The following is an 18007-nucleotide window of genomic DNA, read 5'->3' on the forward strand; positions in this document are numbered from 1 at the left end:
TTTGCCTCATAGCTCTTAAGATTCTTTCCTTCATCTTTACTTTAGATAACCTGATGACCATGTGCCTAGATGATGCTCTTCTTGTGATAAATTTTCCAGGTGTTCTTTGAACTTCTTGTATTTGGAAGTCTAGATCTCTAGCAAGGTCAGGGGAGTTCTCCTTGATTATTCCCTCAAATAAGTTTTCCAAACTTTTGGATTTCTCTTCTTCCTCAGGAATATAAATTTTTCTTATGTTTGGTTATTTAACATAATTCCAAACTTCTTGGAGGCTTTGTTCATTTTTTTATTCTTTTTTGTTTTTGTCTGTGTCAGATTGGGTTCATTCCAAAGCCTTGACTTAAAGTTCTTAAATTCTTCTACTTGTTCAATTCTATTGTTGAAACTTTCCAGTGTATGTTGCATTTCTCTAAGTGTGTCTTTTATTTCCAGAAGTTGTGATTTTTTTTTATTGATGATATATATTTCTCTGGAGATTTTTTGTCCATATTCTGTACTTTAAAAAATTTCTTTAGGTAATTTTTCACCTTTCTCTGGTGCCTCCTTGAGTAGCTTAATAATCAAATTTCTGAATTTCTTTTCTGGCAGTTCAGAAATTTCTCCTTGGTTTGGATCCATTGCTGGTAAGCTAGTGTGATCTTTTAAGAGTGTTATAGAACCATGTTTTTGTCATATTACCAGAATCGTTTTTCTGGTTCTTTCTCATTTGGGTAGACTATGTTAGAGGAAAGATCTGGGAATCAAGGACTGCTGTTCAGACTCTTTTGTCCCACAGGGTAATCCCTTGATGTTGTGCTCTACCCCTTCCCTTAGGGATGGGGCTTTCTGAGAGCCAGACTGCAGTGATTGTTACTGCTCTTCTGGGTCTACCCACCCAGTGGAGATAGTGGGCTTTGGGTTGGTACTTGGGAATGTTTGCAAAGAATCCTGTGATGTGGTCCATCTTAAAGTCTCTCAGCCATTGATACCAGCACCTGCTCTGGTGGAAGTAGCAGGGGAGAGAAGTGGATTCTGTGAGAGTCATTGGTTATAGTCTTGTTTAGTGCAACTGGTTTTCTCCAAGGTTGGTTATGCTAGCAACGAAGTTGTTATGTGGACAGACTTGGGACCTCTGGTTAGCCAGAATGTTCCAGGCAGTGGAATTAGCTGTTGTTTTTTCCTTCCTTGGAGCAGGGTTATTCTGTTATGAATTGCTGTAATGGCTTGAGTTGGCTGGCCTCCAGCCAAGAGATAGCAATTTCAAGAGAGCATCAGCTGTAGTAGTATAGGGGGGATACAAGCTTGCCCTAAGGTCACCCAGGCAAGTATTCAAGTTTTTCAGGTGATGACCAGGGCCATAGAGCTCCCATGAGTTACTGTCATTTTTGTCTTCAGCTACCAGGGCAGGTAGAGAAAGACCATCAGGTGAGGGCAGGGTTGGGCATGTCCGAGCTCAAACTCTCCTAGAGTAGGGCTTGTTATGGCCGTTGTGGTAGATTGGGGGAGGTGGTTCTCAGGCCAATGGAGTTACCTTCCAAGGGGGATCATGGCTGCCTCTGCTGCATCATACAGGTCACTAGGGAAGTGGGGGAAAGCTGGCAGTGACAGGTCTCACCCAGTTCCCATGCAGCCAGTAAGGCCAGTGTCACTCCCACCATGCTCCCCAAATAGCCAACAGAGCCCAATGTATATCCAGTCTCTGGATGTTCTGTTCTACTTCCAATGCCTAGGCAGGAACCTTTGCTGTGTTATTCCCACTAAATGAGATGTTAAAGTAAATTTATTTGCTCTGTCTTCTCCAGATTGGTTTCAAAGATGACAAATTATAATGATAACAATCGACAATAATAGCCAAACTATATTTAGTTATTACTATGTTCTGGGCATTGTGTTAAGCACTTATACTATTATTTAATCTTCACAATATTCTGTAGGGTAAATGCTATTAGTATCCCTACTTTATGTACAGTTGAGATATCTCAGACTAGCTAGATAACTTGCAAAATGTTACACAATATTTGATTCTATCTAAGCAGCCTGATCTAAGTTGTGCTGTTATTCATGGGGCCACAAAGAGATATATGTTACTAAGTGAGATTTCTTCTTTCTTCTCCCAGAAGAAAAGCAAGTTCCCATGCTATGAGGTTCTTAACTACAATATATTCCCAAGACTCTCTCCCAAGGAAAGCTCCAAATATTTGGAGTTTCCTTGCTCAGAACACTGAAATTCTAATGGGGGTTCAGGAGGCGGGGGGAGGTGGGACCTTCCCATTTCCCTCTTACTATCTGGAGACTAATTTAAGATTATTCATTTTGTCTCCAAACATTTAAGATTACCTAATACTAGAAATAAATTAAAATTTGATACTTAAATAAAAAGATGAAAACAATGAATAAAACTATATTTTAAATAGATTTTAAATTATTTACCCTCCCAACGTCACACTGAGAGCCATTTTTGACAGTCAGTGGATCTGGAACTGTTCGAGGCAATTTGTAGTCTACAGTTATGCACACAGAATCTCGTACGAAAGCATAAATCACATCACCATTTTCTTGATGGAAAGGCTTTCGAGTAGGGTAGGTACAAACTAATCTTCCACATATAAGATTCCTGAAAACATAAAAAATATGTATGGTTATTATACACTAGGAATTTATTAGGAATGCTTTGGATTTGCTTTCTGTGATGAAAAAAGAATGGTTCTCCACTTACGGCAATGTACCTACAGAAAACGTAATGTTTTCACGGTAACATTTAAAATAAAAAAGTATAAATCCATTGATCCTAGCTTAATTTTCAAAGGTACTGTCAGAGGCATTTCAACAAGAATGACTCTATCTTGAATAAGGCTAGGTAAAATAAAGCTAAGACCTACTGGGCTGCATTCCCAGGAGGTTACGGCATTCTTAGTCACAAGATGAGACAGAGTCGGCATAAGATACAGATCATAAGCTGATAAAACAGCATGAGATAAAGAAGCCAGCCAAATTTTACCAAAACCAAGATGGCAACAAAAGTGACCTCTGGTCATCCTCATTGCTCATTATACTCTAATTATAATGCACTCGCATGCTAAAAGATACTCCCACCAGCACCATGACAGTTTACAAATGCCACAGCAACATCAGGAAGTTATCCAATATGGTCTACAAAGGAGAGGAACCCTCAGTCCATGCTGCTGCTTTGCCTGTTGAGTAGTCATTCTTTTATACCTTTACTTTCTTAATAAATTTGCTTTCACTTTACTGTATGGATTTGCCTCAAATTCTCTCTTCCACAAGATCCAAGAACCCTCTCCTGGGATCCATATTCACACCCCTTTCTGGTAATAATACTAGTGATCTGTTATTTACTGGGCAGATTATATATTTACTGTCAAATAATCAATTCACTACAGCATTTTATATCACCCCATAGAAGGAAAGAAAGATGAAAAAGTTGTAACCCCTACACTCAAGGACTTTACAGTCTAATATTCTTCTACGGCTTATGATACAAATATGATTCAAATTCCATTAAAAATGTTACAAGTGAAATAAATCATTACAGAGGTTTAAGATTCTCTTAAAAGCTCTATGAAGTTTTCTGTAACTGTGAGATTAGAGGACACATCCTAACCTCACAGTTAAGGAAAACTTCATAGAGGAGACACCATCTGAGTCAAAGCTCACAAATTAGTAAGCTTTCAACAGAAACAGTGAAGTATTTCTAAACAAAAGTAACAGCATAAGCAAGTCAAGGAAGCATAAAACTTCATGGTATATTTATGAGTCTACAAATTCCATGAGTGTATGACTATGATTTGCTAACTAGGATTTAGCCCAGCGTGTGGCGTACAGTAGGTTCCTAAGAGATGTTTTGTAAAAATAAACTCATGATCAAAATATCAAAAACCTGGCTCTTTAGATTCAGGAGGAATTGAACTGCATTTTACAGACACTGAGCAGTCTTCCTCATAGGCAAGCAACCAAGTGGATGGAAAGGAAAAATAAACAGGAAAGGTTCAGTGGCTATTATGAATTTCAACTTTGGATTGGATTTAGAAACATAATGGGCATTCACATATAAATGTTTAAAAACAAGATGAAATTTTAGCCTGCAGCACAAGAGAGGTGTCAGGGCTGGAGATTTTGACTTGAGATTCACTCCCATGCACATGTAATACTTTAAACCACTGGAATGAATGACATAAACTAAAGAGAAGGGAGCAATGCTTTTAAAAATCTAATAGAACATAAGAAAAGTATCATTTATATTTGTAGAGCATACCTCCATCCACAGAATACATATTTATTATTTCTATCCCTGCCACAGTTCCCAAATCTGTCTGCTTGAGATTGTATTTCTTCATAGCAGGCAAATGGAGCATTTCTTGAACCTGTTAAAGTTAGAAATACATTTGGATTAAAATGGTTATTGGTTTTTCATCTTCCTCTATTTCTTCATATAATGTTCCCTTTATCTCTCTATTAATATCTAATTGAAACATTTTTCCTAGTGAGGCTGTAAGGAAAGAGTGAAAAGTAAAGTGAAAGGCAATGCCCACTGTTATTGCTCCTTTTGCTTCATTTCCATTCATTTCCATCACAAAAAATAATATAGGTGGAGGGGAGATGTTATAGAAGTGTCAACTAGAAGAGGGCTCTGTGAAAGAAAGCAATAGAGAGATAAACCAAGAAAACTATACCATTCTTCTAGATTCTGAGTGCGAACTCATAAAAAACCAGGTTTAAACAAAATCAATAAAATTTCTTCAATGAGAAGAAACTTCATTGTATCTTCAGGTAGTCTAAATTGAAGGGACCAAAATTAGCAACCTATGTATTTATCTATTTTTTCCTTCATTATATCGGATTTTTTATTTCTCTGTAAAAAGTTAGAAAAGATTTGGCAGCTTAAAACAATACCCATTTATTGTCATGGATTCAGTAGATTAGTTCAGCAAGTCATATGGGTTTTCTCTGCATACTGTGCTGAGATCAAAATACTGGCTGGGGCTGCAGTGTCATCTGCAGGTTTAAATCCCCTTCAAAGGTCACTGGTTGTTAGTAGTTCAGTTTTTTGCAGTTGTAGGTTTGCTAGCTGTCTGCTAGGGATTGCTCTTGGCTCTTAGAACTTCCTCACAGGTCCTAGTCACATGGCACTCTCAGAACACAGCAGCTTTCTTCCTCCAAACCCACAGGAGAATCTTTCTGACATTTCCTATCTTTTAAGGGCTCACATGATTAGTTCAGGTGCACTCAGAGCGACCTCCCTTTTGATTGACTCAAAACTGACTGATAGTAGACCTTAAGTACATCTTCAAAATTCCTTGACCTTTAGTATATAAGCTAATCACAGGATTGATATTCAATCATATATTCACTGGTTCTACCCCAACTCAAAGGGAGGGAATTATCCAAGTAGTGTCTACACCAGAAAAATTTTGGGAGTCACTTTAGGATTCCACTTAGCACAGTTACCTTCTCCAAAATGAACCTCTCTAAATCTAACTGCTTTATTGACAAAAGTAGATAATAATATACATCAGTGAATTGTTATGAGACTTAATATTATGGCTATTTAGTCACTATTAATTCCCATCTAATCCCTCTCCATTCTCTTTCAAGATCAAGCAAGTTTCTCCTGTTTACCTGCACCTTCTATGATACACATTTTTTTCTTCCTGCTATTCTTTTTTGGGGTTTTGTTTTCCCCTCATCTTATCCCCTTCCACCATTTTTGATATTGGTCCATTACAGGAGATTGTATAGATTCCATGAGGATAGGCAATACTAGTTCAGAGTATTCACAATGTTTAACCAGTTCAACTGTGAATGTGAGATACCAGGTTAGGAATGCCAATGCAGGGGGCATGTTAAACACTGAGAGATTGTCTGGAGAAAGAAATTTGAAAATTCAGTTCAGTTTAGAAAGATAATGTAAAGAATATGTTTGGTCACAAAGCAGTCAGATGAATTCTGCTGAAAGTATAGTCTTCAACCAACTCGATTTTATTAGTCTACACATGGCATCTAAAGTTACCAATAACCCCCTATCATTAATTTCTCCCTTAAACACTCTCTCCCGTTAGTATTAAATCATCACTTTCTCTCAGACTTGTCTTGGTTTTCAAAAGCGAAATGAAAATACTAATAAAAAGGGCAGCACTTTGCAAATGTGAAGTCGTATGTTAAATATTCCCTATAATAGAGTATATTCACTAAGTTTAGTAAGCAATAGAATTTACTCTTCCACGGCCCAAATGGTGTAATTACATCCCCAGTACCACATTATCGAATGCTTTGATGTGCAGTAATCTATTATCAAATGCTTTGATGTGCATTAAAATAGTGGATGCATTTTCATAGACAGTTGTGCATGGATGGCACCAGGGCAATAAATGTGGGTGTCTGAGATAACTGTGGTCTGAGAGAGTGCTTGACATAATTTCAGTTTTCTTAAATTTATTGAGACTCATTTTATGGCTTATCATTGGGTCTATCTTGGAGTATGTTCCATGCATTGTTGAATAGAATGTATATTCTGCAGCTGTTGGATGAAATGTTCTGTATATATCTGTTAAGTCCATTTTTCCAAGGTATAGTTTAAATTCATTGTTTCTTCATTGACTTTCTGTCTCGATGACTGTCTAGTGCTGTGAGTGGAGTACTAAAGTCCCCCACTATTATTATGTTGTTGTCATTTCTTAGATCTATTAGTAATTGTTTTATAAATTTGGCAGCTCCAGTGATAGTTGCATATATGTTTAGGATTGTGATATTTTCCTGTTGGACAGTCCTTTTACCATTATATAATGTCCCTCTTTGTCTCTTTTACCTGCTATTGTTTTAAAGTTTGTTTTGTCTGATATAAGAATAGCTACCCCTGCTTGCTTTTGGTGTCCATTTGCATGAAATGCCTTTTTCCACCCCTTCATTTTAAGTATATGTGACTCCTTATGTGTTAGGTGAGTCTCCTAAAGCCAGCAAATAGTTTATTGATGAGGTTTTATACATTCTGGGATTCTGTATCTTTTAAGTGGAGCATTTAGCCCATTTACATCCAATGTTAGTATTCAAATGTGAGGTATCATTGTATTCATCATGCTCTTTGTTGCCTCTGTACTTTGGGTTTTTTGTTTTGGCTTTTTAACTTGTATTTTTGTTTTATAGGTCCTGTGTGATTTATTCTTGAAAGAGGTTTTGTTTTGATGTGTTTACAGAATCTGTTTCAAGACTTAGAGCTCCTTTTAGCAGTTCTTCTAGTGGTGGCTTGGTAATGGCGAATTCTCTCAGCATTTGTGTGTCTGAAAAAGACTGTATCTTTCCTTCATATATGATGCTTAGTTTCACTGGATACAAAATTCTTGGCTGATAATTGTTTTGTTTGAGGAGGCTGAAGATAGGGACCCAATCTCTTCTAGCTTGTAGGGTTTCTGCTGAGAAATCTGCTGATAATCTGATAGGTCTTCCTTTATAGATTACCTGGTGCTTCTGTCTCACAGCTCTTAAGATTCTTTCCTTCATCTTAACTTTGGAAAACCTGATGACAATGTGCCTAGGCAATGATCTTTTTGCAATGAATTTCCCGGGTGCTCCTTGTGCTTCTTATATTTGGATGTCTAGGTCTCTCACAAGGCCAGGGAAGTTTTCCTCGATTATTCCCCCGAATATGTTTTCCAAGCTTTTAGAATCCTCTTCTTACTCAGGAGCACCAATTATTCTTAGACTTGGTCGTTTAACATAATCCCAGACTTATTGGAGGCTCTGTTCATATTTTCTTATTCTTTTTCCCTTGTCTTTGGTGGATTTGATTATTTCAAAGACCACATCTTAGAACTCTGAATTTCTTTCTTCTACTTGTTCAGTTCTATTGCTAAGACTTTCCAGAGCATTTTGCATTTCTAACAATGTGTCCAAAATTCCCAGAATTTTTTATTGTTTTTTTCTTTAAACTGTATATTTCCTTGAATAATTCTCCCTTCACTTATTGTGTCATTTTTTGGATTTCATTGCATTAGGCTTCTCCTTTCTCTATTGCCTCCCTGATTAGCTTAATAACTAACCTCCTGATTTCTTCTTCAGGTAAATCAAGGATTTCTTCTTGGTTTTAATCCATTGCTCATGAACTAGTGTGATTTTGGGGGGATGTTAAAGAGCCTTGTTTTGTCATATTACCAGGAATAGTTTTCTGGTTCCTTCTCATTTGGGTAGGCACTGTCAGAGGGAAGGTGTAGGGCTGAAGGCTTTTGTTCAGATTCTTTTGTCCCATGGGGTGTTCCCTTGATGTAGTACTCGCCCCCTTTTTCTATGGATGTGGCTTCCTATGAGCCAAACTGCAGTGATTGTTGTCTGTCTTCTGGATCTAACCATCCAGCGAGTCTACCTAGCTCCAGGTTGGTACTGGTAATTGTCTGCACAGAGTCCTGTGATATGAACTGTCTATGAGTCTCTCAGTCATGGATACCAGCAACTGTTCTGGTGGAGGTAGCGGAGGGTGTAATGGACTACATGAGGGTTCTTAGCTTTAGTAGCTTAATACCCTATTTTTATGCCAGTTGGCCTCCTGCCAGGAGGTAGTCCTTTCCAGAGAGCATCAGCTGTGGTAGTATGGAGAGGCACCAGTGGTGGGTGGGTGCCTAGAACTCCAAGAGTATATGCCCTTTGTCTTCGGTGACCAGAATGGGTAAGGAAGACCATCAGGTGGGGGCAGGGTTAGGCATGTCTGAGCTCAGACTCTCCTTAGTCAGGTCCTGCTGCGGCTGCTGTGTGGGGCATGGGGATGAGATTCCAGGTTACTGGAGTTGTGCACCAACTTATATGTTGGATTATGTTATTTAATCTTTTTTTTCTTTTGCTTCTTTCAAAATTTCATTATCTTCATTGACGGTTTTATTACAATAAGTCTTGGTGTAGTCTTGTTTGGATTAAACCCGACTGAAGAATTTTGAGCTTGGTATAATCTTCTTTGGATTAAACCTGACTGAAGGATTTTGAGCTTCCTGTACCTGTGCATTTATATCTTTCCTAAGATTTTGGAGGTTTTCAGTTATTATTATTTTAAATACGCTTTCTGTCCTTGTCTCTCTTCTCCTTTCTTACCTCTTATAATGAGAATGTTAGCTTTCTTGATGCTGTTTCAAAATCCCATAGTGTTTGTTTCTTCATTTCTTTCCATTCTTTTTTCTTATTTCTTCTCTAGTTGTATATATACAAGTAATCTATTTGCAAGTTCACAGATCTTTCCTTTGTGAATTCTGTTGTTGATGTTATTTATTGCATTTTAATGTTATTCATTTTGTTCTTCAGCCCAATAATTTGATTAATTTTTATAAAAAATATATGTTGCTTCTCTGTGATCTTTTGAAGTTTGTGGAGTATCCTTAGAACAAGTATTTTGAATCTTATTCCGGCAATTTGAAGATCTTTATTTCTTTGGGATCAGTTATTAGAAAATTATTGTGTCATTTGATGGTGATAAGTTTCCTCAGTTTTTCGTGTTTCTTATTGTATTGCATTGATACCTTCGAATTTGATGCAGAGTCGCCATTTTGAAACTTTACAGAATGCTTTCACTGATTTAAAAAAAATCTTACTCTATAGATGGGAAAAAGGCTGTTAGAAATGTAGAGTTGGATGGTTCTGGCTTTGGTGAAGACACAGCAGTGAACCCTCCATGCATTTCTGTCAGCTGAGGTCAACATTAACAAAGATTGCAGGGGGTCCCAAGCAGCAGCTAAAGTTGTGGTATCTGCAGGGAAAATGAGACTACTGCGTTTCCAATGGTGAAGGATCCTGGGGTCCTCAATCTCTTTTTCTCCCACCAGGGAGGTCATGGCCCTGGGCAATTTCATTTGGCACAAGGTCTGGTTTGAGGGCATTCCCTCACTAGTGTCTGATGCACGGGGCCCATTGCGGTAGCCACGGAGCCAGAGTCTGAATCACAAGCATACATGAAGAGACCAAAGGGTACAGGGCAGCAGTGACACTGGTGCCTAAGGTGAAGACAGCCCTGCTTCCACATAAGTAATGATGTACGAAGTAGAGCGGGTGTTTGGGGAGCAGAAGGAGAGTCAGGGTCTTAAGCACACGTGGGTGTACAGCAACAAAAGTTCCTAGATTCAGTGTGAAGACTCACACATAGCTGCACTATCTCTGAGCCTGAGGCATGAGTGTACACACTGCAGACCCAAACCACAGCTCCAGGGTCAGGGGTGCGCACAGGGTTGGGAGGGGTAGTTGCTCAAGTCCCACAGCTATAAAACAGTAGCTGATTCTTGGAGGAAAGGCACATTTGGATCTCATTTTCCATGGAGCCAGAGGCTGGGATGACTGTTGGTTACCTCAGTAATAAAAGACGCCACTGCTCTCTGCAGAGCAGGTTACTGGAGATGACAGTGGCACATGCTGAGTGGCTAATACTGATGGCCTCCTCCCTTCTTTGTTCATAACCATCTCCATATATCTCAGATGTGCTGCTGTAATCAGCAATCCTTCTTTACAGTTTTTCCCATTTTTTTCTCCGCTGTACTGCTAGAGGGTTCTCAGATGGAGCTTAGAGCCTTTGCAAGACTATTACACTTCATAAACAGTTGCCTATTTTTTTGTTTTTTGTGAGGGGATGAAGACCAGCATCCTAAAAATCTTTTGTACAACAAAGGAAAAAAATCAACATAGTGAAAAGCCAACTTCTATAAAATAAGATAAAGTATTTGCAGATCATATGTATAGTAAGGAATTCATTTCCAAAATATATCAGTAACTCATAAAACTCAGTACCAAAAGAAAATAACCTGATCAAAAATGGAGAAAAGATTGAATAAACATTTCTCCAAAGAATACACACAATTCATCAAGACATATATGAAAAGATGCTCATCACTAATCACAGAACCACAATGAGATACCACTTCACATCTGTTGGAATGACTATTGTCAAAAAGATAAAAAATAATAAATGTTGGTGAAGATGTGGAGAAAAGAAACCCCCATACACTGTGGGTGGGAATATAAATTGGTAGAGCTGCTATAGAAAACAATATGGAACGTCCTTAGAAATCAAAAGTAGAACTACCTTATGATTCACCAATTCCAACTGAGTACAGATTCAAAGGAAATGAATCAATATTGCAAAAGAGATATCTGCACCGCCGTGTTTATTGCTACATTATTCACAATAACCAAGATTTGGAAACAACTGATGTCTATTTGATTGAAAAAGTGTAACACAATCTGATGTGATGAAAGTCAGTTTTACTTGTGTTCTGAGTATAAGAGAAGAAAGTTCACTTTTAGCTTAGGTAAACAGATAAATGTATTTAAAATGTGATATATATATATGTCTGTGTTTATATAGATATATACATATACGCAAACATACAAAATGCAATATTACTCAGTCAGAGTAAGGAAGAAAATCCTGCCATTTGCAATAACACAGGTGAACCTCGAGGCCATTATGCTAAGTGAAATAAGCCAGATACAGAGAGATAGATAATGCATGATCTCACTTATATATGCAATCTAAAATTGTCAAACTCAAAAACACAGAGAGTGGAATGATGGTTGCAAGAAGCTGAGGTAAGGGGGGAAATGGGGAAATGCTAGTCAAGGGGTACAAAGTTTCAGTTATGCAAAATAAATAAGTTCAAGAGATGTAATGTACAACAATGTGACTTTAGTAAATGATATTGTATTATATATTAAAAATCTGCAAAAAGGATAGACACAAAAATTCTTTTAAAGGATAAAAAAGAAAATGGTAACTATATGAGATGATGGACATGTTAATCAGCTTAACTGGCAAATATTTCACCATGTATACATATATCAAAACAAAATCAAACACCTAAAAACTACATACAATTTTTGTCAGTTATATGTCAGCAAAGATGGAAAAAATATAAACATTAAAAAGAAGAATTAGTGTGTATGTGTTTGCTTATACATATAACAAAATATACACATATAAAATATTCCACATTTTATACCATATAAAAATTTCACATTTTATATACATTAAAAATATTCCCCATTATCCTTGTAATGTTAATAACAATGTTAAGGGCTATTTAGATGTAACAAAAAGATATTACCTTTTCCAAATATACTCTCACAACGTGCATCAAGATCATGGCAGTCTCCATCATAACAAATAAACTTGCTATTTTTGCATGGAAGTCCATTGAATAAAGTTATGTCAGGACCACACTCTGGCGAGCTTCCATTACAATTTTCAGCAATGTCACATTCAGGATGTGCTTTCGGCCTACATTCAACACCTGATTCTAAAATCTAAGAGAAATTAGAATATAAAACTTAAAGCATTACAAATAGGATTACTGTGTTTATTAATATTTACTTCAAAATTGTGTTAATCATTTTCACTTTAGTCTATCCATTAATGTATATTAATACTTTTTATACAAATTACTATGCTAATAATATAAAAATATAAATGGAATGTTATTGACTAAAATAGGAGATAAGACATATGTACAAGAAAATGTAAAACACAAATCTGGTGTGATGAAAGTCAAAGTTTTATTTGTATTCTCAATGTAAGAGAAGAACGTTTGCTTTAAGCTTAGGAAATTTATTTCTTTTGGGTGAAAATACTGTAATTTGGTCCATTTCTAAATGAAATATACTTTTTCAAGCCATAGTGTGTAAGTATGGAATGCTTTAAAATTCTATGACAACTGTGAAACATGAATAACTGCAGAGGGAAACACAAGTGTGATTAAAAATGCAGTTCAACTATGAGAGTCCTTGGAGAGGAAGGAACCCAACTACAACCTTTCTCTCAAATCATGGAAGTATGTAGACTCTTTCACACACAGAATTGTGGAAATTTACAAAAAGAATCTTAAATAAAACATCTATCTCATAATTCTTAATTGATGACTTCCAGCTGACACTAAAAAGAGTACAGAAGTAAGAATGCAATCAGATAATAACATCCTAAGAAAAGAATACATAAAACTGCATCAGTGCAGGACAGTCATGAAGATACAATGCATTACAGATAATTCAACAGAGATATTCTCATATGAGAAACCTGTAATAATATTTTAGAAGAGGCGAAAAGAAAAACAGAAAACAGGAGTCAATGTCTTCACCATATAAACTAAAACATAATCTTTAAGTCAAATGATCTTTGAATAATAAGTTCAAAGTTTCAATGTTATGCTACATGTACCATGTGAAAAATGTTACTTCTAGTGAGCTTCATTCCTTATACATTCAAGAGAATCTGCTGTATCTTTCAATTACATATAGATACTTATTCACAACCCATAAAAACGTTTTTATTTACAATAGTATAAATATGGTATCATGCAAATAAATAATTGTTCCATTCAATGGACGGCTTCTCTATTGAAGAATCCTATAATATCTCTAAATCAAGGCATAAAAAACAACAGCATCAACTTACTGAAAATATTGGCATGTAGAACACCTAAGAAAAGTTAACAAAAATCAGAAATCCAATTCTGAATTTATTATCTTTCTCTTTATCTGAAAAGTAACTTAACTGATTTACAGCTGTAGGTCTAAGTGTTGTAAAGTACCCTGCACATGATTTATTACATATCTGAAAGATGTTCATAAACTTAAATCTTACTTGACAGTCTCTGCAACATGATCCTCTGTAACATTTTGCTCCGTCTTTTAGCACACAAGTTCGAAAATCACAACAGCTTGCAGGTCCACATTGCTATGAATTAGTGAAAGGTACAAGTAAAAATACACCATGACAATAGTAAAATCTTTACAAGGAGTTATATTTTGATGGGATTACTGTTTAAATTTGTAAAGGGATATGAATGCTGCTGATAGTTATAGGTTTTAACATCTCTAAACATTTAAAACACTAATGTAGGACTTTTACTACCAGTCATAAGAGAGTAACTAGTAACCTACTTACCTTCCTCTGGACTATATTCTCTACTTAAAAGACATGGAGAATGTCAGAATGGATAAAAAGCAAGACCTCACTATATGCTGCCTATAAAAATACATCATCTATGAAGACACACATAGACTGAAAATAAAGGCATGGAAAAATGTATTACATACACATGCTACATGCACATGGAAACACAAAAGAGCAGGAATAGCTATATTTATATTAGATAAAATATACTTCAAGTCAAAGACTGTAGAAAGAAACAAAGGTGGTCCTCATATAATACTAAAGTAGTCCATCTAGCAAGAGAATATAATAATTCTAAATATAGTGCACCCAACACCGGTGAACCCAAATATATAAAGCAAACATTAATCGACATAAAGAGAAAGAAAGAATACATTACAATAATACTTGGATAATTCAACACCTCACTCAGAAATGGAAAGATCACCCAGACCAAAAAAAAGAAAAAATCAACAGAGACATCAGAGTTAAACCACACTCTAGAGCAAATGGACCTAACACAACATTTCATCAAACAGCTATAAAATGTATATTCTTTTCATTAGCAAGTGAAACATTCTTCAGAACAGACCATATGCTAAGCTAAAAAACACATCTCAACAAATTCAAAACACAATTAAAATCATATGAAGTATCTTTTCTGACCACAATGGAATAAAACTAGAAATCAATAACAAGAACTTAGAAAACTACACAAACACAGAAATTAAACAACATGCTCCTGAATGATCAACAGTCAATGAAGAAATAAAGAATAAAAAAAACTGTTTGAAACAAGTGAAATAGAAACACAGCATAACAAAACCTATGAGCTACAGCAAAAGCAATACTAAGATGGTAGTTTATAAGAGTAAATGCCTACATCAAAAAAGGAGAAAATTCTCAAATCAGCAACTTAATGATGCACCTCAAGAAACTAGAAAGGCAAGAAGTAATCAAACTTAAGATTAGTGGAATGAAAGAAATAATATAGATCCAAGTAGAAATAAGTAAAAGAGACTATAAGCACAAATTGAATAAAAAAACAAAACCCATCCATCTGCCGTCTTCAAGAGATCCATCTTATATTATATGTAACAAAACCAGTAGGCTCATAGTAAAGGGTTGGAGAAAGATCATGCAAATGGAAAACAAAAAAGAGCAGAAGTCACTATTTTTATATCAGGTAACACAAACTTTGGACCAAAAATAGTAATAAAAGATAAATAATGACATCACATAATGAAAAAGAGTTCAACAAGAATTAATGGTACCAAATATATATGCACTGAACACTGTAGAACCTAGATTCTAACTATTTCTCAACCTACAAAAACACTTAGTCACACAATAATAGTGGAGAACTTTAATACCCCACTGACAGTGTTAGACAGACCACCAAGACAGAAAACTAAAAAGGAAATTCTGAATGTAATTCAACATTACATTAACCAATTGGACCTAATACACATTTACAGAGTACCCCATATGTCAACAACAGAATATACATTTTTCTTATCCATGCGCGGAACATACTCTAAGATCAACCACATGCTCAACCATAAACCAAGTCTAAATAAATTTTTTAAAAATTGAAATTATACCAACCATACACTCAAGCCACAGTGAAATAAAAATAGAAATCAATACCAAGAAGATATCTCAAAAACCACACAATTACATGGATATTAAACAACTTGCTCTTGAATGACTTCATGTTGCTGAAAAAGGCATCAAAGAGGGTGGGAAAGAAAGTCTTGAATTGCCAACTGCAACCATCCCTCATCCCCCAGCAGCAGCTTCATGGTGCGGAGAATCTGTGTGATTCAGGGAAGACAGCACAGTGATTGTGAGACTTTGCACTGAATTCAGTGTTGCCCTGACACAGTGTTAAGCAGAACCAGGCTATCCTCAGCTGACGCCCATCCACAGAGGGGGCATAGAAACCTGCCCTAGCCAGAGGGGAACCATCCATCTGATCAGTCAGAGCTTGAGTTCCAGCAAGCCTCACGACCATGGGCTGGAGTACTCTGTGGCCCTAAGTGAACTTGAGGGGCAATCTATGACACAAGGACTGTAATGACTAGACAAGTCCTAGTGGTGAACTGGGCTCCAAGCCAGACTGCAGGGGCAAGTGACCTGTAAAGGCACCAGCCAGGAAGCTAAGAGAATGCTTGTGCCATCCTTCCCTCAGCCTCAGGCAGCAGAGTGCACAGCTCCAAAAAGACCCCATCCTTCTGGTTGAGAGAAGGGAACCTGCTGCCTTGAATGGAAAGAGCCAGTCCAGGAAGGATCAATCACCTACTGACTAAACAGCCCTTGGGCCCTAAAGAATGAACAGTGATACCCAGGTAGCATGCTGCAGGCCTTGAGTAAAACTTAGTCATGCTGACTTCAGGTACAAGCTCTACCACAGTGGGGCAGAGCACCAAGAGGGCTCTTGGGTTCCCTGATTCCAAGCCTTTTCTCTTAGATAGCACTTCTGGACCTGCCCTGGGACAGCGGGGAGCCCACTGCCCTGAAGAGTGAGTCCCAGGTCTTGCACACCCACAACAAGCTGACTAAGGAGTCACTGGAACTAAACTCAACATCAGAAGTGGTCTGGCATTACTCCCTGAAGGCCTGTGGTGGTAGAGGCCATAGGGTGAGGCTCCTCAGCCTATGGGAAAAAAAGGTAAGAGTGGGAAGGACTGTGTCAAGTGGTTGGAATACCAGTTCAGCCACAGTAGAACGGAACACCAGGTATATTTCTAAGGCTTCTGACTCCAATCCCTGGCTCCAGGATGGCATCTCTGCACCTGCCCAGGGGCTGTGAGAACTTGTTCCCTAAAGGGGAGGACACAAGCCTTGCTGGCTTTGCCACCTGCTGATCGTGGAGCTCCAGGGCCTTGAGAGAACATAGGCAGTAGTCAGGTAGTGGTTTCAGCAAGCCTTGCGTGAGACCCAGTGACCTGCCGACTTCAGGTCTGATCCAGCACAATCCAAGTGGTGGTGGCCACAGGAATGTGTCTCTCCAACCCCAGCTCCAGACAGTCAGCACAGAACGAAAGAGAGATTCCATTTATTTGGGAGAAAGTAAGGAAAGAAAACAAGTATCTCTGCCTGATAATCCAGAGAATTCTTCTGGACATTATCCAAGAACACCAAAGAGTCTGCAAAAAACCACACCATTACTGAGGTTGGGGTGACCCCTAATGCAAATATGGCCTAAATCACAACACCTAAGTCCTTTCGAATACTCTGGAAAACCTTCCCAAGGAGGATTGCTACAAGTAAGCCTGGATGGCAAAGACTATAATAAATACCTAACTCTTCAATGCCCAGAAACCAAAGAACATCCACAAGCATCAAGAAACTCTGACTTCACCAAATGAACTAAATAAGACATCAAGGACTAATCCTGGAGAAACAGAGATATGTGACCTTTCAGACAGAGAATTCAACATAGCTATTTTGAGGAAACTCAAAGAAATTCAAGATAACACAGAGAAGGAATTCAAAATTCTATCAGATAAATTTTAAAGATAAATTGAAATTATTTTAAAAATCAAGCAGAAATTCTGCGGTTGAAAGAGGCAATTGGCATACTGAAGAATGTATCAGAGTCTCTTAATAGCAGAATTGACCATGCAGAAGAAAGAATTAGTGAGCCTGAAGAAAGGCTATTTGAAAATCCACAGAGGTAACAAATAAAAAAAGAATAAAAAACAATGAAGCATATCTACGAGATCTACAAAATAGCCTCAAAGGGGCCAGTCTAGGAGTTACTGGCCTTAAAGAGGAGGTAGATAAAGAGGTATGGGTAGAAAGCTTTTTCCAAAAATATAACAGAACTACCCAAACCTAGAGAAAGATATCAATATCCAAGTACAAGAAGATTATAGAACACCGAGCAGATTTAACCCAAAGAAAACTACCTCAAAGCATTTAATAATCAAACCCTAATGATCTAAGATAAAGGATCCTAAAAGCAGCAAGAGAAAAGGAACAAATAATATACAATGGAGATTCAATATGTCTGGCAGCAGACTTTTCAGCAGAAACCTTACAGGTCAGGAGAGAGTGGTATGACATATTCAAAAGTGCTGGAAAAAAACTTTTGCCTTAAGATAGCATATCTGGTAA

The 18007-nt window shown here is 37.2% G+C and overlaps 1 protein-coding gene across 1 annotated transcript in view; it reads right to left on the reverse strand.

Moving 5' to 3' along the window:
• ADAM32 (ADAM metallopeptidase domain 32) overlaps nt 1-18007 on the reverse strand; it is a 152229-nt gene that overhangs the window by 24877 nt on the left and 109345 nt on the right. The window contains exons 13-16 of the mRNA XM_011960750.1: nt 13592-13684; nt 12060-12258; nt 4253-4361; nt 2410-2593 (exon numbers count right to left, since the gene is read on the reverse strand). Of these exons, the coding sequence (XP_011816140.1) occupies nt 2410-2593; nt 4253-4361; nt 12060-12258; nt 13592-13684 (585 nt within the window). The remainder of the gene's footprint in view (nt 1-2409; nt 2594-4252; nt 4362-12059; nt 12259-13591; nt 13685-18007) is intronic.

Source organism: Colobus angolensis, unplaced genomic scaffold, assembly GCF_000951035.1.
Source record: "Colobus angolensis palliatus isolate OR3802 unplaced genomic scaffold, Cang.pa_1.0 Scaffold52, whole genome shotgun sequence".
Taxonomy (NCBI): Eukaryota; Metazoa; Chordata; class Mammalia; order Primates; family Cercopithecidae; genus Colobus; species Colobus angolensis.